At 38.5% G+C, this 25,814-nt stretch overlaps 9 protein-coding genes and 3 pseudogenes across 9 annotated transcripts; 6 read left to right on the forward strand and 6 right to left on the reverse strand.

Moving 5' to 3' along the window:
- The first annotated feature begins 139 nt into the window (after window positions 1-139).
- Window positions 140-529, forward strand: LOC149887614 (histone H2A, orphon). Its single transcript, XM_090087725.1, has one exon. The coding sequence runs from the start codon at window positions 140-142 to the stop codon at window positions 527-529; it is 390 nt and encodes a 129-aa protein (XP_089943851.1).
- Window positions 530-4,923: 4,394 nt separating this feature from the next.
- On the reverse strand, window positions 4,924-5,334 carry LOC149887615 (histone H3). Its single transcript, XM_090087726.1, has one exon. It carries the CDS (start codon window positions 5,332-5,334, stop codon window positions 4,924-4,926), a length of 411 nt encoding a protein of 136 aa, XP_089943852.1.
- A 539-nt stretch (window positions 5,335-5,873) lies between these two features.
- Window positions 5,874-6,185, forward strand: LOC149887616 (histone H4). Its single transcript, XM_090086793.1, has one exon. The coding sequence runs from the start codon at window positions 5,874-5,876 to the stop codon at window positions 6,183-6,185; it is 312 nt and encodes a 103-aa protein (XP_089942919.1).
- Window positions 6,186-6,925: 740 nt separating this feature from the next.
- On the reverse strand, window positions 6,926-7,330 carry LOC149887617 (late histone H2B.L4 pseudogene; annotated as a pseudogene).
- Window positions 7,331-7,624: 294 nt separating this feature from the next.
- Window positions 7,625-8,014, forward strand: LOC149887618 (histone H2A, orphon). The gene has a single exon (XM_090088775.1). The coding sequence runs from the start codon at window positions 7,625-7,627 to the stop codon at window positions 8,012-8,014; it is 390 nt and encodes a 129-aa protein (XP_089944901.1).
- Window positions 8,015-12,400: 4,386 nt separating this feature from the next.
- Window positions 12,401-12,811, reverse strand: LOC149887619 (histone H3). Its single transcript, XM_090088776.1, has one exon. The coding sequence runs from the start codon at window positions 12,809-12,811 to the stop codon at window positions 12,401-12,403; it is 411 nt and encodes a 136-aa protein (XP_089944902.1).
- Window positions 12,812-13,350: 539 nt separating this feature from the next.
- On the forward strand, window positions 13,351-13,662 carry LOC149887620 (histone H4). The gene has a single exon (XM_090086801.1). The coding sequence runs from the start codon at window positions 13,351-13,353 to the stop codon at window positions 13,660-13,662; it is 312 nt and encodes a 103-aa protein (XP_089942927.1).
- Window positions 13,663-14,402: 740 nt separating this feature from the next.
- LOC149887621 (late histone H2B.L4 pseudogene) lies at window positions 14,403-14,807 on the reverse strand (annotated as a pseudogene).
- A 294-nt stretch (window positions 14,808-15,101) lies between these two features.
- Window positions 15,102-15,491, forward strand: LOC149887622 (histone H2A, orphon). Its single transcript, XM_090088778.1, has one exon. It carries the CDS (start codon window positions 15,102-15,104, stop codon window positions 15,489-15,491), a length of 390 nt encoding a protein of 129 aa, XP_089944904.1.
- Window positions 15,492-20,312: 4,821 nt separating this feature from the next.
- On the reverse strand, window positions 20,313-20,723 carry LOC149887623 (histone H3). The gene has a single exon (XM_090088779.1). The coding sequence runs from the start codon at window positions 20,721-20,723 to the stop codon at window positions 20,313-20,315; it is 411 nt and encodes a 136-aa protein (XP_089944905.1).
- A 1,590-nt stretch (window positions 20,724-22,313) lies between these two features.
- Window positions 22,314-22,718, reverse strand: LOC149887624 (late histone H2B.L4 pseudogene; annotated as a pseudogene).
- A 294-nt stretch (window positions 22,719-23,012) lies between these two features.
- LOC149887625 (histone H2A, orphon) lies at window positions 23,013-23,402 on the forward strand. The gene has a single exon (XM_090088780.1). It carries the CDS (start codon window positions 23,013-23,015, stop codon window positions 23,400-23,402), a length of 390 nt encoding a protein of 129 aa, XP_089944906.1.
- Window positions 23,403-25,814: the final 2,412 nt, after the last annotated feature.

Genomic DNA, 25,814 nt, shown 5'->3' on the forward strand with positions numbered 1-25,814 from the left:
AGTTTTTCTATTCGTTAAAAAAAGTGCAGTTCGAGACCAAATGTTTTTGATAAGAAAAAGGAATTTTGTAAGTTGATTTCAAAGCGCGCACAAATATCTCTAGGTTGTCTCTCGTTGTTTCTCAGTGTAAGAAATTAAAATGTCAGGACGTGGAAAAGGAGGAAAAGCTAAAGCCAAGGCAAAGACTCGATCGTTCAGAGCCGGACTTCAGTTTCCAGTCGGTCGTGTTCACCGATTTTTGCGCAAAGGACACTACGCCAATCGCATCGGTTCAGGCGCACCTGTCTATTTAGCTGCTGTTTTGGAGTATCTCTCCGCCGAAATTTTGGAGTTGGCCGGTAACGCTGCTCGTGACAATAAGAAAGCTAGAATCATTCCTCGACACTTACAGTTAGCTGTTCGCAATGACGAAGAGTTGAACAAGTTGTTGTCAGGTGTTACTATAGCCAGTGGCGGTGTGCTGCCAAACATACAAGCCGTTTTGCTTCCCAAGAAGAACGAAAAGGTTCCAAAACCAGCAGCCAAATAAACGGTACTCTGAACACAAGATAAAAAATAAAGGCTATTTTCATAGCCACACATCTGTTAAAAACATGACGGCATGAGCTTAAACACACTAAGGAGAATATAAAGAAGTGTGTGTGTGTGTGTGTGTGTGTGTGTGTGTGTAAGGAAGGGAGGGGAGGGGGGTTCAAAATCTCTTTTTAAAGCTGTTAGGGGATAAAAAGAGCACACGCATCCCGTTACAAAAAAATACATGGTGGGGTTTACACGCCATCTTTGAAACGTTTTAAGTTATAACCTGAGGGAGAAAAAACAGTTCGGTTACCTCACAGGTCACGTGCATGTTCAAGATTCCAAGTTTTGAAAGGATCCAACGTAACTTGAATAAAAAGTGAACACGCACGTGCCCAGATTGGCGACCATCTATAGGCTGTAGGAAAATAACAAAGAAGATTTAAGCGCCTCCGTAAGAATTTAGCTCCCTTAGGATTTCAGCAAAAAAGTATATTTAGCGGAGAAAAAAACAAAGAGCGAGGTTAAGCAGCAGTGACGGCATTAGCATCAGCAGCAGCAACAAAAACAAAACAAAACAAAAAAAAACAAACAAAAAAGCGGCAGCACGAAAAAAAAAAAAAAAAAAAAAAATTTCCGTTTTTTACACTTGCGTGTTTGTCTGTGTGTAATCCTTAATTGCATGGTTTTTTGTTGTTGGTTTTACCTTGTCATTTTTCTTCTGCGCACGTTCTCTTGGTCAGTAGTTTTTTGAAATGCGAAAAAAAACGTCAACGAAAAGAAGTGAACGGGTCATTGCACGTCATGTCTAACAAACAAGAGGGGTAAAGACAAAGACGTCCGCTGTCGAAAACTCATACATACTCCAAGCTGACACACTCTTGAGACACTTCGAAATAAAGCAAATGATCAAAGTCATAACACTTGACAAAGTCGAAACAAAAATCACAGCATGCGCAGACAACCCTTTATTTTACATTAAAGGAAAAAAACGTAAAGCTAGAACTAAACATTCCTTCAATTAAAACACGTCAAACTTGCGACGGGCACAAAACTCAACATATAACAAAGTTACGACGCTCTAGTTCTTTTACATTTTGTTTTCTAAATGACCCGTCCCTAAAACCCCGGAAAGAATAAAACGCGACAGTCGAGTTGTTGGCCAATACCTTTTTTCACAGTAACTATCAGGTGTTTCTCGCAACGTCGGATGGGTTGCTGAAACCTTAAAAAAGAACTTTAAAAAGCTTGTGGGGTAGCGTTAGTTCTCATGCTATTTTAACAAAGTACTAAAACTTTAGTTAAAGTAATAAGATTTTACAAAGTAGCTACATTTTAATTATTGTCCTCATTTATCGTCATCTATCGTCATTTTTCACGTATCTGCCTAACTTAGTACCTAACAAACTAACTAAGATACAAACTAACTAACTGAATGACTAACTAACTGACTGACTAACCAACTAACTGACTGACTGACTAACTAACTAACTGACTGACTAACTAACTAACTAACTAACTAACTGATTGACTAACTAACTAACTAACTAACCAACTAACTAACTAACTAACTAACTAACTAACTAACTAACTAACTAACTAACTAACTAACTAACTAACTAACTAACTAACTAACTAACCAACTAACTCACTGAGAGACTAACTAACTAACTAACTAACTAACTAACTAACTAACTAACTAACTAACTAACTAACCAACTAACTCACTGAGAGACTAACTAACTAACTAACTAACTAACTAACTAACTAACTAACTAACTAACTAACCAACTAACTCACTGAGAGACTAACTAACTAACTAACTAACTAACTAACTAACTAACTAACTAACTGACTAACTAACTAACTAACTAACTAACTAACTAACTAACTAACTAACTAACTAACTAACTAACTAACTAACTAACTAACTAACTAACTAACTAACTAACTAACTAACTAACTAACTAACTAACTAACTAACTAACTAACTAACTAACTAACTAACTAACCAACTAACTCACTGAGAGACTAACTAACTAACTAACTAACTAACTAACTAACTAACTAACTAACTAACTAACTAACTAACTAACTAACTAACTAACTAACTAACTAACTAACTAACTAACTAACTAACTAACTAACTAACTAACTAACTAACTAACTAACTAACTAACTAACTAACTAACTAACTAACTAACTAAGTAGCTGACTTTGTATTTGTTTTTCAATTATGAACGAGTTCCTTGCAAGATAGATATTTCTGTTGCATTTGTTAGCCTTTATTTTTAGCAAAAATAAAATTCCAACTGGTGCTTTTCTAATGTCAAGGACCTCGCTAAGGCTAAAGCAGCTAAGCCTAATGGTTATGATGTTATAAAGCGGAGAAAAATGAACTTTTCTGAAAATGAAAAAACGAGAGATGGAATTGATCTGCAATAACTTCGGTTGTGAACACCTTATAACTGATGCCTCGCGCGATTTTAATAACTTTGCATCATGCAAAAGCCGCCAAATTCACTTTTCACGAGTGTTAAAGTGTCATTTTTGAAATGCCAGTTATGAGCGCATGAAATCAAAAGCGAAATTTGCACTTTGAAAAGCAAACGGAAATGTAGAGCATCTTTTAAAATCGCCATATTCTAATTCAGTTTTGCCTTTATGAACTTGAACAAAAGTTGCATGCCTTCCCAAGACTGCACAATTGTAAAGAAAACACCAAGCTTCGCTCGAACGATGACTATGAAGACGAAGAACCGAATGGACCCCGTATTGTGCATTCGTCACTCATTCTCTTATCTCCTCAAACGTTTTTTTACCGTTACCTTCCATAATGAATTTTATTTTTTATTTATTTTTTTTTTTTACGATGTCCAGAACTTTCAGGTTGCTAAGTTTTTCCTTTTTTTCTAGTGTCCGCGACTTTATATATGTTGACTGCGTTATCGCAGTTTTAGCCTTCGATCGTTTTTGTTAACGAACACGAATAAGCACAACATAGTGTTCCTTTTTCATGGAATGTTCTTTGTTGTGTCTCTGTGTTTAGAAAAAGAATTGGTCTGAACTAAAAATCGTCGTTAGTACGCGTTGCTAACGCATTAAATATTCCAGCAATCGCGCGTGTTTGTGCCCTTCGCCTCTATTGAGTTTGTATGGTACCAAATGCTTAGAAGAGATTGGCATAAGCTTTTTTGGGAAGCCATATGGTTCAGTTTCTTGATGAAATTAAGCTGCTTTGTCCAGAGTAAGTAGCGCTGATGTTATTTGGCCATGCGCGCACTCGATTGCTTTTAAAGACTATTTTTTCGATGTTTTGATGCGATACCTTTCGCTTCTAACATGCTGTGGCACCGAAACGCCGCAATTTACAAAGCGTCACTATTCTTTAGAAGATTTCAAAACTAATGAAGCTTTAAGAGAGCGAGAGACGCGAGCTGTGGAGGTTTGCCTGTCAACACGAAAACACACTTTGCAGTCTGACGGTGGAGCAAAAAAAAAAAAAAAAAAGTCTCCTCGACAGTCCGCATAAAACTCCGCTTGAAAAATAAAAACATCTAAACATCTAGAAGTTTTATAAAAACGAACGCAACGTTTCTCTGAAACACGACAAAAAAAAAATGACTGAAGCTGCATCTCCGAAAAAGGCCACAAAGAAGTCTGCGCCTAAAAAGCCTGCTGATCATGCTCCCTACAAGGCGATGATTGTCGATGCTATTAATTCGCTTAAAGAACGCAAAGGGTCGTCAAGACAAGCTATCGCCAAGCACGTCAAGGCCAACAACAAGGTGGGTGAAAACGTCGATTCGCAAGTCAAGATTAATTTAAAGCGCATGGTGGTTGCTGGCGAGCTCGTACAAGTGAAAGGAACTGGCGCGTCGGGTTCTTTTAGAATTGCAGCTAAGCCCAAACCGTTAAAGAAGCCTGCTGCAGTCGCCAAGAAGCACAAAAAAGAAGCCAAAGAAGTAAAGAAGCCTGCTGAAAAGAAGAGCACGCCAAAAAAGAAAGCTGCGTCAGTGAAAAAAGTCGCACAAAAAGAGAAAGTGAAAAAAGCTACTCCTAAGAAAAAAGTGACTCCCGCAAAAAAGAGCGCCCAGAAACCGGTTGCTAAAAAGCCCGCAGTAAAGAAAGTGAAAGCGACACCTAAGAAGAAAGCTGCAGCCAAGAAAACCATCGCAAAAGTGGAAAAGAAATAACCTAACCTACCCCGCTTTTTGTCAAACGGCTATTTTCATAGCCACACATCTTTCTAAAAACAAAGTTCCAGGCGTAGAACTTGTTTACTTTGTGTTTGTTTGTTTGTTGTTTTTTTTTTTTGTTTTGTTTTGTTTTAAGGCACTAAGCCGACAACGTTTTTAACAGATTTGTGGCTATGAAAATAGCCGTTTTGTTTAGAAGCACCATTTTTTAAGCTCGCTCTCCTCTGATTCTTCTCGCCAACTGAATGTCTTTTGGCATAATAGTGACACGCTTTGCATGGATGGCGCACAAGTTGGTATCTTCGAAGAGACCCACTAAGTAGGCTTCTGAAGCTTCTTGTAAGGCCATGACGGCGGTGCTTTGGAAACGCAAGTCAGTCTTGAAATCTTGAGCTATTTCGCGAACCAATCGCTGGAAGGGTAGTTTTCTGATTAGGAGCTCTGTCGATTTTTGGTATCTTCGGATCTCTCTCAAAGCTACGGTACCGGGTCGGTATCTGTGGGGTTTCTTTACTCCGCCGGTAGCCGGGGCACTCTTTCTTGCTGCTTTTGTTGCCAGCTGCTTTCTCGGTGCTTTACCGCCGGTAGATTTTCTAGCTGTTTGTTTTGTGCGGGCCATTGTAAGTTACGCTTACACTTATCAGTTTAAGTTGAACTTTTGAAGTTTTTCAATTTAACGCGTTTTGTTGACATTTTTAGACTTTGCCGCGACTTAAAGCTGCATTCTGATTGGTGCTAAGAAAGTGCTCTTTGATTGGTTCAAGTACAAATGCAAAATAAGGCATTAAGGCCACGTAGGCGTGTTTTTTGGCTACGGGAAAAGAGAGCGCGTTTGTCTCGCCTCTACAATTTCTGCTTTTTTAAACACTTCAAAGACAGGTCGACGTAGTGGAATTCCGAAAAGAAACTTTTCTGCTCTGTTTGCGAACGGATAAAAGCGTTAAATGCGAAAACGCGCGTTAAAAACAAGGCAGTTTGTTTTGGTTTTTTTTTTTTTTGTTTTTTTGGTTCAGATGGCTTTTTGACGAAGGACCGTTGCGATTGGTTGTTTGACGAAGATGTTTCCATCTATGTAGGGTAAAAGTCGCGCTTCCAGCGCATAATAAAAACAAAAAGAAACGCAAAAAGACAGTAATTGAACTTCAAACAATTTTAATCATGTCTGGTCGCGGTAAAGGAGGAAAAGGACTTGGAAAAGGAGGCGCAAAGCGTCATCGCAAGATTTTACGTGATAACATCCAAGGAATCACAAAGCCCGCCATACGTCGTCTAGCTCGTCGCGGTGGTGTTAAGCGTATCTCTGGACTTATCTACGAGGAGACTCGAGGCGTTCTAAAAGTCTTTTTGGAAAACGTTATTCGCGACGCTGTAACATACACAGAGCATGCCAAGAGAAAGACAGTCACCGCTATGGACGTTGTCTACGCATTAAAAAGACAAGGTCGCACATTGTACGGCTTTGGTGGTTAAAAGGGGAACACCTCAGCAATCAAAAACGGCTATTTTTATAGCCACACATCTGTTTTAAACGTTAATAGGCAATCTAGAACTTGAACGCTGCACCGCGATAAGCAGAGGGGGTGTGTAAAAACGGTTTAGTTTACCAGTTTCAGTTTGTTTCAATCGAAATGAAAAGCAATTGAATTGATTTCTAAGTAATGTTTTTTAGCGAGGCATAGTTTAACTGAGTGTTTAGAGTAGACGCTTGACACATAAAGTGTTTTGCTCACCATCATCGGGCTAGAAAGGTGATTTTTATCTAAAGCGCTGCTTTAAGTCTGATTTCCTAAAGATGCGCGCAATACATTTGAAAAAAAAAAAAAAAAAGAAAAAAGAAAAAAGGAGCAAAAGTGTGGTAGTAGCAGCAAATAATAACGATGGGTGGGTCATAAGGGCTAAGGTTTTGATCAAAAGCAAAAAGGTGGCGCTCAAGTAGTTGTTGAAAGATTTTCTCACGCGTTTACCTACTGTAATAACTTTTTGTATCCAAAGTGGATGCAAAAGCTATACGTTTAAACATCAAAAAAAGCAAGTCTAGAAAAGCGCTCGCTCTTTAGACGCGGTGTCGCAATTTAAAACGAGCAAACAATGGCTGCCTAGCTATTGCATTTTAAGTACTTTCTCTCTACTACAATTTAAGGCGTTCTAATGCGTACAATGCTTTTACAAGATGTGTGGCTATGAAAATAGCCGTTTAGATAGCGCTCCATCTATTTACTGCTGGTGTACTTAGTAACAGCCTTGGTGCCTTCGCTCACTGCGTGTTTGGCCAACTCACCGGGAAGTAAGAGGCGCACAGCTGTTTGAATTTCACGCGAAGAGATGGTTGATTTCTTGTTTTGGAGGGCTAGTCGTGAAGCTTCTGAAGCGATTCTTTCAAAAATGTCGTTGACGAAAGAATTCATGATGCTCATCGCTTTGGAAGAAACACCAACATCAGGGTGAACTTGCTTCAAGACGTTGTAAATGTAAATGGCGTAGGATTCTCGCCTCTTTCTCTTGCGCTTTTTGTCTCCAGTACCAGCGATCTTGCCGCCTTTCTTACCAGCGCGTTTTTCCCCCTTTTTGGCCACCTTGGGCGCTTGTTTTCCTCCGGCCTTTGGAGCGTCAGACATGTCGACGAGTTTTAGAGAATTGAAATTTGAAATTACAAGCAACCGAATCACTTCCTATATAAAGCGCAGTTGTGGTCTCCAATTCGAGAACATTTCTGTTTCTCGCAAGCTCATTGGTTCTTCAAAGATTAACTAATTTGCGCATTGTTTGACGGAGTTTTTCTATTCGTTAAAAAAAGTGCAGTTCGAGACCAAATGTTTTTGATAAGAAAAAGGAATTTTGTAAGTTGATTTCAAAGCGCGCACAAATATCTCTAGGTTGTCTCTCGTTGTTTCTCAGTGTAAGAAATTAAAATGTCAGGACGTGGAAAAGGAGGAAAAGCTAAAGCCAAGGCAAAGACTCGATCGTTCAGAGCCGGACTTCAGTTTCCAGTCGGTCGTGTTCACCGATTTTTGCGCAAAGGACACTACGCCAATCGCATCGGTTCAGGCGCACCTGTCTATTTAGCTGCTGTTTTGGAGTATCTCTCCGCCGAAATTTTGGAGTTGGCCGGTAACGCTGCTCGTGACAATAAGAAAGCTAGAATCATTCCTCGACACTTACAGTTAGCTGTTCGCAATGACGAAGAGTTGAACAAGTTGTTGTCAGGTGTTACTATAGCCAGTGGCGGTGTGCTGCCAAACATACAAGCCGTTTTGCTTCCCAAGAAGAACGAAAAGGTTCCAAAACCAGCAGCCAAATAAACGGTACTCTGAACACAAGATAAAAAATAAAGGCTATTTTCATAGCCACACATCTGTTAAAAACATGACGGCATGAGCTTAAACACACTAAGGAGAATATAAAGAAGTGTGTGTGTGTGTGTGTGTGTGTGTGTGTGTGTAAGGAAGGGAGGGGAGGGGGGTTCAAAATCTCTTTTTAAAGCTGTTAGGGGATAAAAAGAGCACACGCATCCCGTTACAAAAAAATACATGGTGGGGTTTACACGCCATCTTTGAAACGTTTTAAGTTATAACCTGAGGGAGAAAAAACAGTTCGGTTACCTCACAGGTCACGTGCATGTTCAAGATTCCAAGTTTTGAAAGGATCCAACGTAACTTGAATAAAAAGTGAACACGCACGTGCCCAGATTGGCGACCATCTATAGGCTGTAGGAAAATAACAAAGAAGATTTAAGCGCCTCCGTAAGAATTTAGCTCCCTTAGGATTTCAGCAAAAAAGTATATTTAGCGGAGAAAAAAACAAAGAGCGAGGTTAAGCAGCAGTGACGGCATTAGCATCAGCAGCAGCAACAAAAACAAAACAAAACAAAAAAAAACAAACAAAAAAGCGGCAGCACGAAAAAAAAAAAAAAAAAAAAAAATTTCCGTTTTTTACACTTGCGTGTTTGTCTGTGTGTAATCCTTAATTGCATGGTTTTTTGTTGTTGGTTTTACCTTGTCATTTTTCTTCTGCGCACGTTCTCTTGGTCAGTAGTTTTTTGAAATGCGAAAAAAAACGTCAACGAAAAGAAGTGAACGGGTCATTGCACGTCATGTCTAACAAACAAGAGGGGTAAAGACAAAGACGTCCGCTGTCGAAAACTCATACATACTCCAAGCTGACACACTCTTGAGACACTTCGAAATAAAGCAAATGATCAAAGTCATAACACTTGACAAAGTCGAAACAAAAATCACAGCATGCGCAGACAACCCTTTATTTTACATTAAAGGAAAAAAACGTAAAGCTAGAACTAAACATTCCTTCAATTAAAACACGTCAAACTTGCGACGGGCACAAAACTCAACATATAACAAAGTTACGACGCTCTAGTTCTTTTACATTTTGTTTTCTAAATGACCCGTCCCTAAAACCCCGGAAAGAATAAAACGCGACAGTCGAGTTGTTGGCCAATACCTTTTTTCACAGTAACTATCAGGTGTTTCTCGCAACGTCGGATGGGTTGCTGAAACCTTAAAAAAGAACTTTAAAAAGCTTGTGGGGTAGCGTTAGTTCTCATGCTATTTTAACAAAGTACTAAAACTTTAGTTAAAGTAATAAGATTTTACAAAGTAGCTACATTTTAATTATTGTCCTCATTTATCGTCATCTATCGTCATTTTTCACGTATCTGCCTAACTTAGTACCTAACAAACTAACTAAGATACAAACTAACTAACTGAATGACTAACTAACTGACTGACTAACCAACTAACTGACTGACTGACTAACTAACTAACTGACTGACTAACTAACTAACTAACTAACTAACTGATTGACTAACTAACTAACTAACTAACCAACTAACTAACTAACTAACTAACTAACTAACTAACTAACTAACTAACTAACTAACTAACTAACTAACTAACTAACTAACTAACTAACTAACCAACTAACTCACTGAGAGACTAACTAACTAACTAACTAACTAACTAACTAACTAACTAACTAACTAACTAACTAACTAACCAACTAACTCACTGAGAGACTAACTAACTAACTAACTAACTAACTAACTAACTAACTAACTAACTAACCAACTAACTCACTGAGAGACTAACTAACTAACTAACTAACTAACTAACTAACTAACTAACTAACTGACTAACTAACTAACTAACTAACTAACTAACTAACTAACTAACTAACTAACTAACTAACTAACTAACTAACTAACTAACTAACTAACTAACTAACTAACTAACTAACTAACTAACTAACTAACTAACTAACTAACTAACTAACTAACTAACTAACTAACTAACTAACTAACTAACCAACTAACTCACTGAGAGACTAACTAACTAACTAACTAACTAACTAACTAACTAACTAACTAACTAACTAACTAACTAACTAACTAACTAACTAACTAACTAACTAACTAACTAACTAACTAACTAACTAACTAACTAACTAACTAACTAACTAACTAACTAACTAACTAACTAAGTAGCTGACTTTGTATTTGTTTTTCAATTATGAACGAGTTCCTTGCAAGATAGATATTTCTGTTGCATTTGTTAGCCTTTATTTTTAGCAAAAATAAAATTCCAACTGGTGCTTTTCTAATGTCAAGGACCTCGCTAAGGCTAAAGCAGCTAAGCCTAATGGTTATGATGTTATAAAGCGGAGAAAAATGAACTTTTCTGAAAATGAAAAAACGAGAGATGGAATTGATCTGCAATAACTTCGGTTGTGAACACCTTATAACTGATGCCTCGCGCGATTTTAATAACTTTGCATCATGCAAAAGCCGCCAAATTCACTTTTCACGAGTGTTAAAGTGTCATTTTTGAAATGCCAGTTATGAGCGCATGAAATCAAAAGCGAAATTTGCACTTTGAAAAGCAAACGGAAATGTAGAGCATCTTTTAAAATCGCCATATTCTAATTCAGTTTTGCCTTTATGAACTTGAACAAAAGTTGCATGCCTTCCCAAGACTGCACAATTGTAAAGAAAACACCAAGCTTCGCTCGAACGATGACTATGAAGACGAAGAACCGAATGGACCCCGTATTGTGCATTCGTCACTCATTCTCTTATCTCCTCAAACGTTTTTTTACCGTTACCTTCCATAATGAATTTTATTTTTTATTTATTTTTTTTTTTTACGATGTCCAGAACTTTCAGGTTGCTAAGTTTTTCCTTTTTTTCTAGTGTCCGCGACTTTATATATGTTGACTGCGTTATCGCAGTTTTAGCCTTCGATCGTTTTTGTTAACGAACACGAATAAGCACAACATAGTGTTCCTTTTTCATGGAATGTTCGTCTCTGTGTTTAGAAAAAGAATTGGTCTGAACTAAAAATCGTCGTTAGTACGCGTTGCTAACGCATTAAATATTCCAGCAATCGCGCGTGTTTGTGCCCTTCGCCTCTATTGAGTTTGTATGGTACCAAATGCTTAGAAGAGATTGGCATAAGCTTTTTTGGGAAGCCATATGGTTCAGTTTCTTGATGAAATTAAGCTGCTTTGTCCAGAGTAAGTAGCGCTGATGTTATTTGGCCATGCGCGCACTCGATTGCTTTTAAAGACTATTTTTTCGATGTTTTGATGCGATACCTTTCGCTTCTAACATGCTGTGGCACCGAAACGCCGCAATTTACAAAGCGTCACTATTCTTTAGAAGATTTCAAAACTAATGAAGCTTTAAGAGAGCGAGAGACGCGAGCTGTGGAGGTTTGCCTGTCAACACGAAAACACACTTTGCAGTCTGACGGTGGAGCAAAAAAAAAAAAAAAAAAGTCTCCTCGACAGTCCGCATAAAACTCCGCTTGAAAAATAAAAACATCTAAACATCTAGAAGTTTTATAAAAACGAACGCAACGTTTCTCTGAAACACGACAAAAAAAAAATGACTGAAGCTGCATCTCCGAAAAAGGCCACAAAGAAGTCTGCGCCTAAAAAGCCTGCTGATCATGCTCCCTACAAGGCGATGATTGTCGATGCTATTAATTCGCTTAAAGAACGCAAAGGGTCGTCAAGACAAGCTATCGCCAAGCACGTCAAGGCCAACAACAAGGTGGGTGAAAACGTCGATTCGCAAGTCAAGATTAATTTAAAGCGCATGGTGGTTGCTGGCGAGCTCGTACAAGTGAAAGGAACTGGCGCGTCGGGTTCTTTTAGAATTGCAGCTAAGCCCAAACCGTTAAAGAAGCCTGCTGCAGTCGCCAAGAAGCACAAAAAAGAAGCCAAAGAAGTAAAGAAGCCTGCTGAAAAGAAGAGCACGCCAAAAAAGAAAGCTGCGTCAGTGAAAAAAGTCGCACAAAAAGAGAAAGTGAAAAAAGCTACTCCTAAGAAAAAAGTGACTCCCGCAAAAAAGAGCGCCCAGAAACCGGTTGCTAAAAAGCCCGCAGTAAAGAAAGTGAAAGCGACACCTAAGAAGAAAGCTGCAGCCAAGAAAACCATCGCAAAAGTGGAAAAGAAATAACCTAACCTACCCCGCTTTTTGTCAAACGGCTATTTTCATAGCCACACATCTTTCTAAAAACAAAGTTCCAGGCGTAGAACTTGTTTACTTTGTGTTTGTTTGTTTGTTGTTTTTTTTTTTTGTTTTGTTTTGTTTTAAGGCACTAAGCCGACAACGTTTTTAACAGATTTGTGGCTATGAAAATAGCCGTTTTGTTTAGAAGCACCATTTTTTAAGCTCGCTCTCCTCTGATTCTTCTCGCCAACTGAATGTCTTTTGGCATAATAGTGACACGCTTTGCATGGATGGCGCACAAGTTGGTATCTTCGAAGAGACCCACTAAGTAGGCTTCTGAAGCTTCTTGTAAGGCCATGACGGCGGTGCTTTGGAAACGCAAGTCAGTCTTGAAATCTTGAGCTATTTCGCGAACCAATCGCTGGAAGGGTAGTTTTCTGATTAGGAGCTCTGTCGATTTTTGGTATCTTCGGATCTCTCTCAAAGCTACGGTACCGGGTCGGTATCTGTGGGGTTTCTTTACTCCGCCGGTAGCCGGGGCACTCTTTCTTGCTGCTTTTGTTGCCAGCTGCTTTCTCGGTGCTTTACCGCCGGTAGATTTTCTAGCTGTTTGTTTTGTGCGGGCCATTGTAAGTTACGCTTACACTTATCAGTTTAAGTTGAACTTTTGAAGTTTTTCAATTTAACGCGTTTTGTTGACATTTTTAGACTTTGCCGCGACTTAAAGCTGCATTCTGATTGGTGCTAAGAAAGTGCTCTTTGATTGGTTCAAGTACAAATGCAAAATAAGGCATTAAGGCCACGTAGGCGTGTTTTTTGGCTACGGGAAAAGAGAGCGCGTTTGTCTCGCCTCTACAATTTCTGCTTTTTTAAACACTTCAAAGACAGGTCGACGTAGTGGAATTCCGAAAAGAAACTTTTCTGCTCTGTTTGCGAACGGATAAAAGCGTTAAATGCGAAAACGCGCGTTAAAAACAAGGCAGTTTGTTTTGGTTTTTTTTTTTTTTGTTTTTTTGGTTCAGATGGCTTTTTGACGAAGGACCGTTGCGATTGGTTGTTTGACGAAGATGTTTCCATCTATGTAGGGTAAAAGTCGCGCTTCCAGCGCATAATAAAAACAAAAAGAAACGCAAAAAGACAGTAATTGAACTTCAAACAATTTTAATCATGTCTGGTCGCGGTAAAGGAGGAAAAGGACTTGGAAAAGGAGGCGCAAAGCGTCATCGCAAGATTTTACGTGATAACATCCAAGGAATCACAAAGCCCGCCATACGTCGTCTAGCTCGTCGCGGTGGTGTTAAGCGTATCTCTGGACTTATCTACGAGGAGACTCGAGGCGTTCTAAAAGTCTTTTTGGAAAACGTTATTCGCGACGCTGTAACATACACAGAGCATGCCAAGAGAAAGACAGTCACCGCTATGGACGTTGTCTACGCATTAAAAAGACAAGGTCGCACATTGTACGGCTTTGGTGGTTAAAAGGGGAACACCTCAGCAATCAAAAACGGCTATTTTTATAGCCACACATCTGTTTTAAACGTTAATAGGCAATCTAGAACTTGAACGCTGCACCGCGATAAGCAGAGGGGGTGTGTAAAAACGGTTTAGTTTACCAGTTTCAGTTTGTTTCAATCGAAATGAAAAGCAATTGAATTGATTTCTAAGTAATGTTTTTTAGCGAGGCATAGTTTAACTGAGTGTTTAGAGTAGACGCTTGACACATAAAGTGTTTTGCTCACCATCATCGGGCTAGAAAGGTGATTTTTATCTAAAGCGCTGCTTTAAGTCTGATTTCCTAAAGATGCGCGCAATACATTTGAAAAAAAAAAAAAAAAAGAAAAAAGAAAAAAGGAGCAAAAGTGTGGTAGTAGCAGCAAATAATAACGATGGGTGGGTCATAAGGGCTAAGGTTTTGATCAAAAGCAAAAAGGTGGCGCTCAAGTAGTTGTTGAAAGATTTTCTCACGCGTTTACCTACTGTAATAACTTTTTGTATCCAAAGTGGATGCAAAAGCTATACGTTTAAACATCAAAAAAAGCAAGTCTAGAAAAGCGCTCGCTCTTTAGACGCGGTGTCGCAATTTAAAACGAGCAAACAATGGCTGCCTAGCTATTGCATTTTAAGTACTTTCTCTCTACTACAATTTAAGGCGTTCTAATGCGTACAATGCTTTTACAAGATGTGTGGCTATGAAAATAGCCGTTTAGATAGCGCTCCATCTATTTACTGCTGGTGTACTTAGTAACAGCCTTGGTGCCTTCGCTCACTGCGTGTTTGGCCAACTCACCGGGAAGTAAGAGGCGCACAGCTGTTTGAATTTCACGCGAAGAGATGGTTGATTTCTTGTTTTGGAGGGCTAGTCGTGAAGCTTCTGAAGCGATTCTTTCAAAAATGTCGTTGACGAAAGAATTCATGATGCTCATCGCTTTGGAAGAAACACCAACATCAGGGTGAACTTGCTTCAAGACGTTGTAAATGTAAATGGCGTAGGATTCTCGCCTCTTTCTCTTGCGCTTTTTGTCTCCAGTACCAGCGATCTTGCCGCCTTTCTTACCAGCGCGTTTTTCCCCCTTTTTGGCCACCTTGGGCGCTTGTTTTCCTCCGGCCTTTGGAGCGTCAGACATGTCGACGAGTTTTAGAGAATTGAAATTTGAAATTACAAGCAACCGAATCACTTCCTATATAAAGCGCAGTTGTGGTCTCCAATTCGAGAACATTTCTGTTTCTCGCAAGCTCATTGGTTCTTCAAAGATTAACTAATTTGCGCATTGTTTGACGGAGTTTTTCTATTCGTTAAAAAAAGTGCAGTTCGAGACCAAATGTTTTTGATAAGAAAAAGGAATTTTGTAAGTTGATTTCAAAGCGCGCACAAATATCTCTAGGTTGTCTCTCGTTGTTTCTCAGTGTAAGAAATTAAAATGTCAGGACGTGGAAAAGGAGGAAAAGCTAAAGCCAAGGCAAAGACTCGATCGTTCAGAGCCGGACTTCAGTTTCCAGTCGGTCGTGTTCACCGATTTTTGCGCAAAGGACACTACGCCAATCGCATCGGTTCAGGCGCACCTGTCTATTTAGCTGCTGTTTTGGAGTATCTCTCCGCCGAAATTTTGGAGTTGGCCGGTAACGCTGCTCGTGACAATAAGAAAGCTAGAATCATTCCTCGACACTTACAGTTAGCTGTTCGCAATGACGAAGAGTTGAACAAGTTGTTGTCAGGTGTTACTATAGCCAGTGGCGGTGTGCTGCCAAACATACAAGCCGTTTTGCTTCCCAAGAAGAACGAAAAGGTTCCAAAACCAGCAGCCAAATAAACGGTACTCTGAACACAAGATAAAAAATAAAGGCTATTTTCATAGCCACACATCTGTTAAAAACATGACGGCATGAGCTTAAACACACTAAGGAGAATATAAAGAAGTGTGTGTGTGTGTGTGTGTGTGTGTGTGTGTGTGTGTGTAAGGAAGGGAGGGGAGGGGGGTTCAAAATCTCTTTTTAAAGCTGTTAGGGGATAAAAAGAGCACACGCATCCCGTTACAAAAAAATACATGGTGGGGTTTACACGCCATCTTTGAAACGTTTTAAGTTATAACCTGAGGGAGAAAAAACAGTTCGGTTACCTCACAGGTCACGTGCATGTTCAAGATTCCAAGTTTTGAAAGGATCCAACGTAACTTGAATAAAAAGTGAACACGCACGTGCCCAGATTGGCGACCATCTATAGGCTGTAGGAAAATAACAAAGAAGATTTAAGCGCCTCCGTAAGAATTTAGCTCCCTTAGGATTTCAGCAAAAAAGTATATTTAGCGGAGAAAAAAACAAAGAGCGAGGTTAAGCAGCAGTGACGGCATTAGCATCAGCAGCAGCAACAAAAACAAAACAAAACAAAAAAAAACAAACAAAAAAGCGGCAGCACGAAAAAAAAAAAAAAAAAAAAAAATTTCCGTTTTTTACACTTGCGTGTTTGTCTGTGTGTAATCCTTAATTGCATGGTTTTTTGTTGTTGGTTTTACCTTGTCATTTTTCTTCTGCGCACGTTCTCTTGGTCAGTAGTTTTTTGAAATGCGAAAAAAAACGTCAACGAAAAGAAGTGAACGGGTCATTGCACGTCATGTCTAACAAACAAGAGGGGTAAAGACAAAGACGTCCGCTGTCGAAAACTCATACATACTCCAAGCTGACACACTCTTGAGACACTTCGAAATAAAGCAAATGATCAAAGTCATAACACTTGACAAAGTCGAAACAAAAATCACAGCATGCGCAGACAACCCTTTATTTTACATTAAAGGAAAAAAACGTAAAGCTAGAACTAAACATTCCTTCAATTAAAACACGTCAAACTTGCGACGGGCACAAAACTCAACATATAACAAAGTTACGACGCTCTAGTTCTTTTACATTTTGTTTTCTAAATGACCCGTCCCTAAAACCCCGGAAAGAATAAAACGCGACAGTCGAGTTGTTGGCCAATACCTTTTTTCACAGTAACTATCAGGTGTTTCTCGCAACGTCGGATGGGTTGCTGAAACCTTAAAAAAGAACTTTAAAAAGCTTGTGGGGTAGCGTTAGTTCTCATGCTATTTTAACAAAGTACTAAAACTTTAGTTAAAGTAATAAGATTTTACAAAGTAGCTACATTTTAATTATTGTCCTCATTTATCGTCATCTATCGTCATTTTTCACGTATCTGCCTAACTTAGTACCTAACAAACTAACTAAGATACAAACTAACTAACTGAATGACTAACTAACTGACTGACTAACCAACTAACTGACTGACTGACTAACTAACTAACTGACTGACTAACTAACTAACTAACTAACTAACTGATTGACTAACTAACTAACTAACTAACCAACTAACTAACTAACTAACTAACTAACTAACTAACTAACTAACTAACTAACTAACTAACTAACTAACTAACTAACTAACTAACTCACTGAGAGACTAACTAACTAACTAACTAACTAACTAACTAACTAACTAACTAACTAACTAACTAACTAACCAACTAACTCACTGAGAGACTAACTAACTAACTAACTAACTAACTAACTAACTAACTAACTAACTAACTAACTAACTAACTAACCAACTAACTCACTGAGAGACTAACTAACTAACTAACTAACTAACTAACTAACTAACTAACTAACTAACTAACTAACTAACTAACCAACTAACTCACTGAGAGACTAACTAACTAACTAACTAACTAACTAACTAACTAACTAACTAACTAACTAACTAACTAACTAACCAACTAACTCACTGAGAGACTAACTAACTAACTAACTAACTAACTAACTAACTAACTAACTAACTAACTAACTAACTAACTAACCAACTAACTCACTGAGAGACTAACTAACTAACTAACTAACTAACTAACTAACTAACTAACTAACTAACTAACTAACTAACTAACTAACACAACTAACTCACTGAGAGACTAACTAACTAACTAACTAACTAACTAACTAACTAACTAACTAACTAACTAACTAACTAACTAACCAACTAACTCACTGAGAGACTAACTAACTAACTAACTAACTAACTAACTAACTAACTAACTAACTGACTAACTAACTAACTAACTAACTAACTAACTAACTAACTAACTAACTAACTAACTAACTAACTAACTAACTAACTAACTAACTAACTAACTAACTAACTAACTAACTAACTAACTAACTAACTAACTAACTAACTAACTAACTAACTAACTAACTAACTAACTAACCAACTAACCAACTAACTCACTGAGAGACTAACTAACTAACTAACTAACTAACTAACTAACTAACTAACTAACTAACTAACTAACTAACTAACTAACTAACTAACTAACTAACTAACTAACTAACTAACTAACTAACTAACTAACTAACTAACTAACTAACTAACTAACTAACTAACTAAGTAGCTGACTTTGTATTTGTTTTTCAATTATGAACGAGTTCCTTGCAAGATAGATATTTCTGTTGCATTTGTTAGCCTTTATTTTTAGCAAAAATAAAATTCCAACTGGTGCTTTTCTAATGTCAAGGACCTCGCTAAGGCTAAAGCAGCTAAGCCTAATGGTTATGATGTTATAAAGCGGAGAAAAATGAACTTTTCTGAAAATGAAAAAACGAGAGATGGAATTGATCTGCAATAACTTCGGTTGTGAACACCTTATAACTGATGCCTCGCGCGATTTTAATAACTTTGCATCATGCAAAAGCCGCCAAATTCACTTTTCACGAGTGTTAAAGTGTCATTTTTGAAATGCCAGTTATGAGCGCATGAAATCAAAAGCGAAATTTGCACTTTGAAAAGCAAACGGAAATGTAGAGCATCTTTTAAAATCGCCATATTCTAATTCAGTTTTGCCTTTATGAACTTGAACAAAAGTTGCATGCCTTCCCAAGACTGCACAATTGTAAAGAAAACACCAAGCTTCGCTCGAACGATGACTATGAAGACGAAGAACCGAATGGACCCCGTATTGTGCATTCGTCACTCATTCTCTTATCTCCTCAAACGTTTTTTTACCGTTACCTTCCATAATGAATTTTATTTTTTATTTATTTTTTTTTTTTACGATGTCCAGAACTTTCAGGTTGCTAAGTTTTTCCTTTTTTTCTAGTGTCCGCGACTTTATATATGTTGACTGCGTTATCGCAGTTTTAGCCTTCGATCGTTTTTGTTAACGAACACGAATAAGCACAACATAGTGTTCCTTTTTCATGGAATGTTCTTTGTTGTGTCTCTGTGTTTAGAAAAAGAATTGGTCTGAACTAAAAATCGTCGTTAGTACGCGTTGCTAACGCATTAAATATTCCAGCAATCGCGCGTGTTTGTGCCCTTCGCCTCTATTGAGTTTGTATGGTACCAAATGCTTAGAAGAGATTGGCATAAGCTTTTTTGGGAAGCCATATGGTTCAGTTTCTTGATGAAATTAAGCTGCTTTGTCCAGAGTAAGTAGCGCTGATGTTATTTGGCCATGCGCGCACTCGATTGCTTTTAAAGACTATTTTTTCGATGTTTTGATGCGATACCTTTCGCTTCTAACATGCTGTGGCACCGAAACGCCGCAATTTACAAAGCGTCACTATTCTTTAGAAGATTTCAAAACTAATGAAGCTTTAAGAGAGCGAGAGACGCGAGCTGTGGAGGTTTGCCTGTCAACACGAAAACACACTTTGCAGTCTGACGGTGGAGCAAAAAAAAAAAAAAAAAAGTCTCCTCGACAGTCCGCATAAAACTCCGCTTGAAAAATAAAAACATCTAAACATCTAGAAGTTTTATAAAAACGAACGCAACGTTTCTCTGAAACACGACAAAAAAAAAATGACTGAAGCTGCATCTCCGAAAAAGGCCACAAAGAAGTCTGCGCCTAAAAAGCCTGCTGATCATGCTCCCTACAAGGCGATGATTGTCGATGCTATTAATTCGCTTAAAGAACGCAAAGGGTCGTCAAGACAAGCTATCGCCAAGCACGTCAAGGCCAACAACAAGGTGGGTGAAAACGTCGATTCGCAAGTCAAGATTAATTTAAAGCGCATGGTGGTTGCTGGCGAGCTCGTACAAGTGAAAGGAACTGGCGCGTCGGGTTCTTTTAGAATTGCAGCTAAGCCCAAACCGTTAAAGAAGCCTGCTGCAGTCGCCAAGAAGCACAAAAAAGAAGCCAAAGAAGTAAAGAAGCCTGCTGAAAAGAAGAGCACGCCAAAAAAGAAAGCTGCGTCAGTGAAAAAAGTCGCACAAAAAGAGAAAGTGAAAAAAGCTACTCCTAAGAAAAAAGTGACTCCCGCAAAAAAGAGCGCCCAGAAACCGGTTGCTAAAAAGCCCGCAGTAAAGAAAGTGAAAGCGACACCTAAGAAGAAAGCTGCAGCCAAGAAAACCATCGCAAAAGTGGAAAAGAAATAACCTAACCTACCCCGCTTTTTGTCAAACGGCTATTTTCATAGCCACACATCTTTCTAAAAACAAAGTTCCAGGCGTAGAACTTGTTTACTTTGTGTTTGTTTGTTTGTTGTTTTTTTTTTTTGTTTTGTTTTGTTTTAAGGCACTAAGCCGACAACGTTTTTAACAGATTTGTGGCTATGAAAATAGCCGTTTTGTTTAGAAGCACCATTTTTTAAGCTCGCTCTCCTCTGATTCTTCTCGCCAACTGAATGTCTTTTGGCATAATAGTGACACGCTTTGCATGGATGGCGCACAAGTTGGTATCTTCGAAGAGACCCACTAAGTAGGCTTCTGAAGCTTCTTGTAAGGCCATGACGGCGGTGCTTTGGAAACGCAAGTCAGTCTTGAAATCTTGAGCTATTTCGCGAACCAATCGCTGGAAGGGTAGTTTTCTGATTAGGAGCTCTGTCGATTTTTGGTATCTTCGGATCTCTCTCAAAGCTACGGTACCGGGTCGGTATCTGTGGGGTTTCTTTACTCCGCCGGTAGCCGGGGCACTCTTTCTTGCTGCTTTTGTTGCCAGCTGCTTTCTCGGTGCTTTACCGCCGGTAGATTTTCTAGCTGTTTGTTTTGTGCGGGCCATTGTAAGTTACGCTTACACTTATCAGTTTAAGTTGAACTTTTGAAGTTTTTCAATTTAACGCGTTTTGTTGACATTTTTAGACTTTGCCGCGACTTAAAGCTGCATTCTGATTGGTGCTAAGAAAGTGCTCTTTGATTGGTTCAAGTACAAATGCAAAATAAGGCATTAAGGCCACGTAGGCGTGTTTTTTGGCTACGGGAAAAGAGAGCGCGTTTGTCTCGCCTCTACAATTTCTGCTTTTTTAAACACTTCAAAGACAGGTCGACGTAGTGGAATTCCGAAAAGAAACTTTTCTGCTCTGTTTGCGAACGGATAAAAGCGTTAAATGCGAAAACGCGCGTTAAAAACAAGGCAGTTTGTTTTGGTTTTTTTTTTTTTTGTTTTTTTGGTTCAGATGGCTTTTTGACGAAGGACCGTTGCGATTGGTTGTTTGACGAAGATGTTTCCATCTATGTAGGGTAAAAGTCGCGCTTCCAGCGCATAATAAAAACAAAAAGAAACGCAAAAAGACAGTAATTGAACTTCAAACAATTTTAATCATGTCTGGTCGCGGTAAAGGAGGAAAAGGACTGGAAAAGGAGGCGCAAAGCGTCATCGCAAGATTTTACGTGATAACATCCAAGGAATCACAAAGCCCGCCATACGTCGTCTAGCTCGTCGCGGTGGTGTTAAGCGTATCTCTGGACTTATCTACGAGGAGACTCGAGGCGTTCTAAAAGTCTTTTTGGAAAACGTTATTCGCGACGCTGTAACATACACAGAGCATGCCAAGAGAAAGACAGTCACCGCTATGGACGTTGTCTACGCATTAAAAAGACAAGGTCGCACATTGTACGGCTTTGGTGGTTAAAAGGGGAACACCTCAGCAATCAAAAACGGCTATTTTTATAGCCACACATCTGTTTTAAACGTTAATAGGCAATCTAGAACTTGAACGCTGCACCGCGATAAGCAGAGGGGGTGTGTAAAAACGGTTTAGTTTACCAGTTTCAGTTTGTTTCAATCGAAATGAAAAGCAATTGAATTGATTTCTAAGTAATGTTTTTTAGCGAGGCATAGTTTAACTGAGTGTTTAGAGTAGACGCTTGACACATAAAGTGTTTTGCTCACCATCATCGGGCTAGAAAGGTGATTTTTATCTAAAGCGCTGCTTTAAGTCTGATTTCCTAAAGATGCGCGCAATACATTTGAAAAAAAAAAAAAAAAAGAAAAAAGAAAAAAGGAGCAAAAGTGTGGTAGTAGCAGCAAATAATAACGATGGGTGGGTCATAAGGGCTAAGGTTTTGATCAAAAGCAAAAAGGTGGCGCTCAAGTAGTTGTTGAAAGATTTTCTCACGCGTTTACCTACTGTAATAACTTTTTGTATCCAAAGTGGATGCAAAAGCTATACGTTTAAACATCAAAAAAAGCAAGTCTAGAAAAGCGCTCGCTCTTTAGACGCGGTGTCGCAATTTAAAACGAGCAAACAATGGCTGCCTAGCTATTGCATTTTAAGTACTTTCTCTCTACTACAATTTAAGGCGTTCTAATGCGTACAATGCTTTTACAAGATGTGTGGCTATGAAAATAGCCGTTTAGATAGCGCTCCATCTATTTACTGCTGGTGTACTTAGTAACAGCCTTGGTGCCTTCGCTCACTGCGTGTTTGGCCAACTCACCGGGAAGTAAGAGGCGCACAGCTGTTTGAATTTCACGCGAAGAGATGGTTGATTTCTTGTTTTGGAGGGCTAGTCGTGAAGCTTCTGAAGCGATTCTTTCAAAAATGTCGTTGACGAAAGAATTCATGATGCTCATCGCTTTGGAAGAAACACCAACATCAGGGTGAACTTGCTTCAAGACGTTGTAAATGTAAATGGCGTAGGATTCTCGCCTCTTTCTCTTGCGCTTTTTGTCTCCAGTACCAGCGATCTTGCCGCCTTTCTTACCAGCGCGTTTTTCCCCCTTTTTGGCCACCTTGGGCGCTTGTTTTCCTCCGGCCTTTGGAGCGTCAGACATGTCGACGAGTTTTAGAGAATTGAAATTTGAAATTACAAGCAACCGAATCACTTCCTATATAAAGCGCAGTTGTGGTCTCCAATTCGAGAACATTTCTGTTTCTCGCAAGCTCATTGGTTCTTCAAAGATTAACTAATTTGCGCATTGTTTGACGGAGTTTTTCTATTCGTTAAAAAAAGTGCAGTTCGAGACCAAATGTTTTTGATAAGAAAAAGGAATTTTGTAAGTTGATTTCAAAGCGCGCACAAATATCTCTAGGTTGTCTCTCGTTGTTTCTCAGTGTAAGAAATTAAAATGTCAGGACGTGGAAAAGGAGGAAAAGCTAAAGCCAAGGCAAAGACTCGATCGTTCAGAGCCGGACTTCAGTTTCCAGTCGGTCGTGTTCACCGATTTTTGCGCAAAGGACACTACGCCAATCGCATCGGTTCAGGCGCACCTGTCTATTTAGCTGCTGTTTTGGAGTATCTCTCCGCCGAAATTTTGGAGTTGGCCGGTAACGCTGCTCGTGACAATAAGAAAGCTAGAATCATTCCTCGACACTTACAGTTAGCTGTTCGCAATGACGAAGAGTTGAACAAGTTGTTGTCAGGTGTTACTATAGCCAGTGGCGGTGTGCTGCCAAACATACAAGCCGTTTTGCTTCCCAAGAAGAACGAAAAGGTTCCAAAACCAGCAGCCAAATAAACGGTACTCTGAACACAAGATAAAAAATAAAGGCTATTTTCATAGCCACACATCTGTTAAAAACATGACGGCATGAGCTTAAACACACTAAGGAGAATATAAAGAAGTGTGTGTGTGTGTGTGTGTGTGTGTGTGTGTGTAAGGAAGGGAGGGGAGGGGGGTTCAAAATCTCTTTTTAAAGCTGTTAGGGGATAAAAAGAGCACACGCATCCCGTTACAAAAAAATACATGGTGGGGTTTACACGCCATCTTTGAAACGTTTTAAGTTATAACCTGAGGGAGAAAAAACAGTTCGGTTACCTCACAGGTCACGTGCATGTTCAAGATTCCAAGTTTTGAAAGGATCCAACGTAACTTGAATAAAAAGTGAACACGCACGTGCCCAGATTGGCGACCATCTATAGGCTGTAGGAAAATAACAAAGAAGATTTAAGCGCCTCCGTAAGAATTTAGCTCCCTTAGGATTTCAGCAAAAAAGTATATTTAGCGGAGAAAAAAACAAAGAGCGAGGTTAAGCAGCAGTGACGGCATTAGCATCAGCAGCAGCAACAAAAACAAAACAAAACAAAAAAAAACAAACAAAAAAGCGGCAGCACGAAAAAAAAAAAAAAAAAAAAAAATTTCCGTTTTTTACACTTGCGTGTTTGTCTGTGTGTAATCCTTAATTGCATGGTTTTTTGTTGTTGGTTTTACCTTGTCATTTTTCTTCTGCGCACGTTCTCTTGGTCAGTAGTTTTTTGAAATGCGAAAAAAAACGTCAACGAAAAGAAGTGAACGGGTCATTGCACGTCATGTCTAACAAACAAGAGGGGTAAAGACAAAGACGTCCGCTGTCGAAAACTCATACATACTCCAAGCTGACACACTCTTGAGACACTTCGAAATAAAGCAAATGATCAAAGTCATAACACTTGACAAAGTCGAAACAAAAATCACAGCATGCGCAGACAACCCTTTATTTTACATTAAAGGAAAAAAACGTAAAGCTAGAACTAAACATTCCTTCAATTAAAACACGTCAAACTTGCGACGGGCACAAAACTCAACATATAACAAAGTTACGACGCTCTAGTTCTTTTACATTTTGTTTTCTAAATGACCCGTCCCTAAAACCCCGGAAAGAATAAAACGCGACAGTCGAGTTGTTGGCCAATACCTTTTTTCACAGTAACTATCAGGTGTTTCTCGCAACGTCGGATGGGTTGCTGAAACCTTAAAAAAGAACTTTAAAAAGCTTGTGGGGTAGCGTTAGTTCTCATGCTATTTTAACAAAGTACTAAAACTTTAGTTAAAGTAATAAGATTTTACAAAGTAGCTACATTTTAATTATTGTCCTCATTTATCGTCATCTATCGTCATTTTTCACGTATCTGCCTAACTTAGTACCTAACAAACTAACTAAGATACAAACTAACTAACTGAATGACTAACTAACTGACTGACTAACCAACTAACTGACTGACTGACTAACTAACTAACTGACTGACTAACTAACTAACTAACTAACTAACTGATTGACTAACTAACTAACTAACTAACCAACTAACTAACTAACTAACTAACTAACTAACTAACTAACTAACTAACTAACTAACTAACTAACTAACTAACTAACTAACTAACTAACCAACTAACTCACTGAGAGACTAACTAACTAACTAACTAACTAACTAACTAACTAACTAACTAACTAACTAACTAACTAACCAACTAACTCACTGAGAGACTAACTAACTAACTAACTAACTAACTAACTAACTAACTAACTAACTAACTAACTAACTAACTAACTAACCAACTAACTCACTGAGAGACTAACTAACTAACTAACTAACTAACTAACTAACTAACTAACTAACTAACTAACTAACTAACTAACCAACTAACTCACTGAGAGACTAACTAACTAACTAACTAACTAACTAACTAACTAACTAACTAACTAACTAACTAACTAACTAACCAACTAACTCACTGAGAGACTAACTAACTAACTAACTAACTAACTAACTAACTAACTAACTAACTAACTAACTAACTAACTAACTAACCAACTAACTCACTGAGAGACTAACTAACTAACTAACTAACTAACTAACTAACTAACTAACTAACTAACTAACTAACTAACTAACCAACTAACTCACTGAGAGACTAACTAACTAACTAACTAACTAACTAACTAACTAACTAACTAACTAACTAACTAACTAACTAACCAACTAACTCACTGAGAGACTAACTAACTAACTAACTAACTAACTAACTAACTAACTAACTAACTGACTAACTAACTAACTAACTAACTAACTAACTAACTAACTAACTAACTAACTAACTAACTAACTAACTAACTAACTAACTAACTAACTAACTAACTAACTAACTAACTAACTAACTAACTAACTAACT

This window comes from Hydra viridissima, unplaced genomic scaffold, assembly GCF_058129835.1.
Source record: "Hydra viridissima isolate aposymbiotic clone 2 unplaced genomic scaffold, HvirCarnegie_v1 scaffold_5, whole genome shotgun sequence".
Lineage (NCBI taxonomy): Eukaryota > Metazoa > Cnidaria > Hydrozoa > Anthoathecata > Hydridae > Hydra > Hydra viridissima.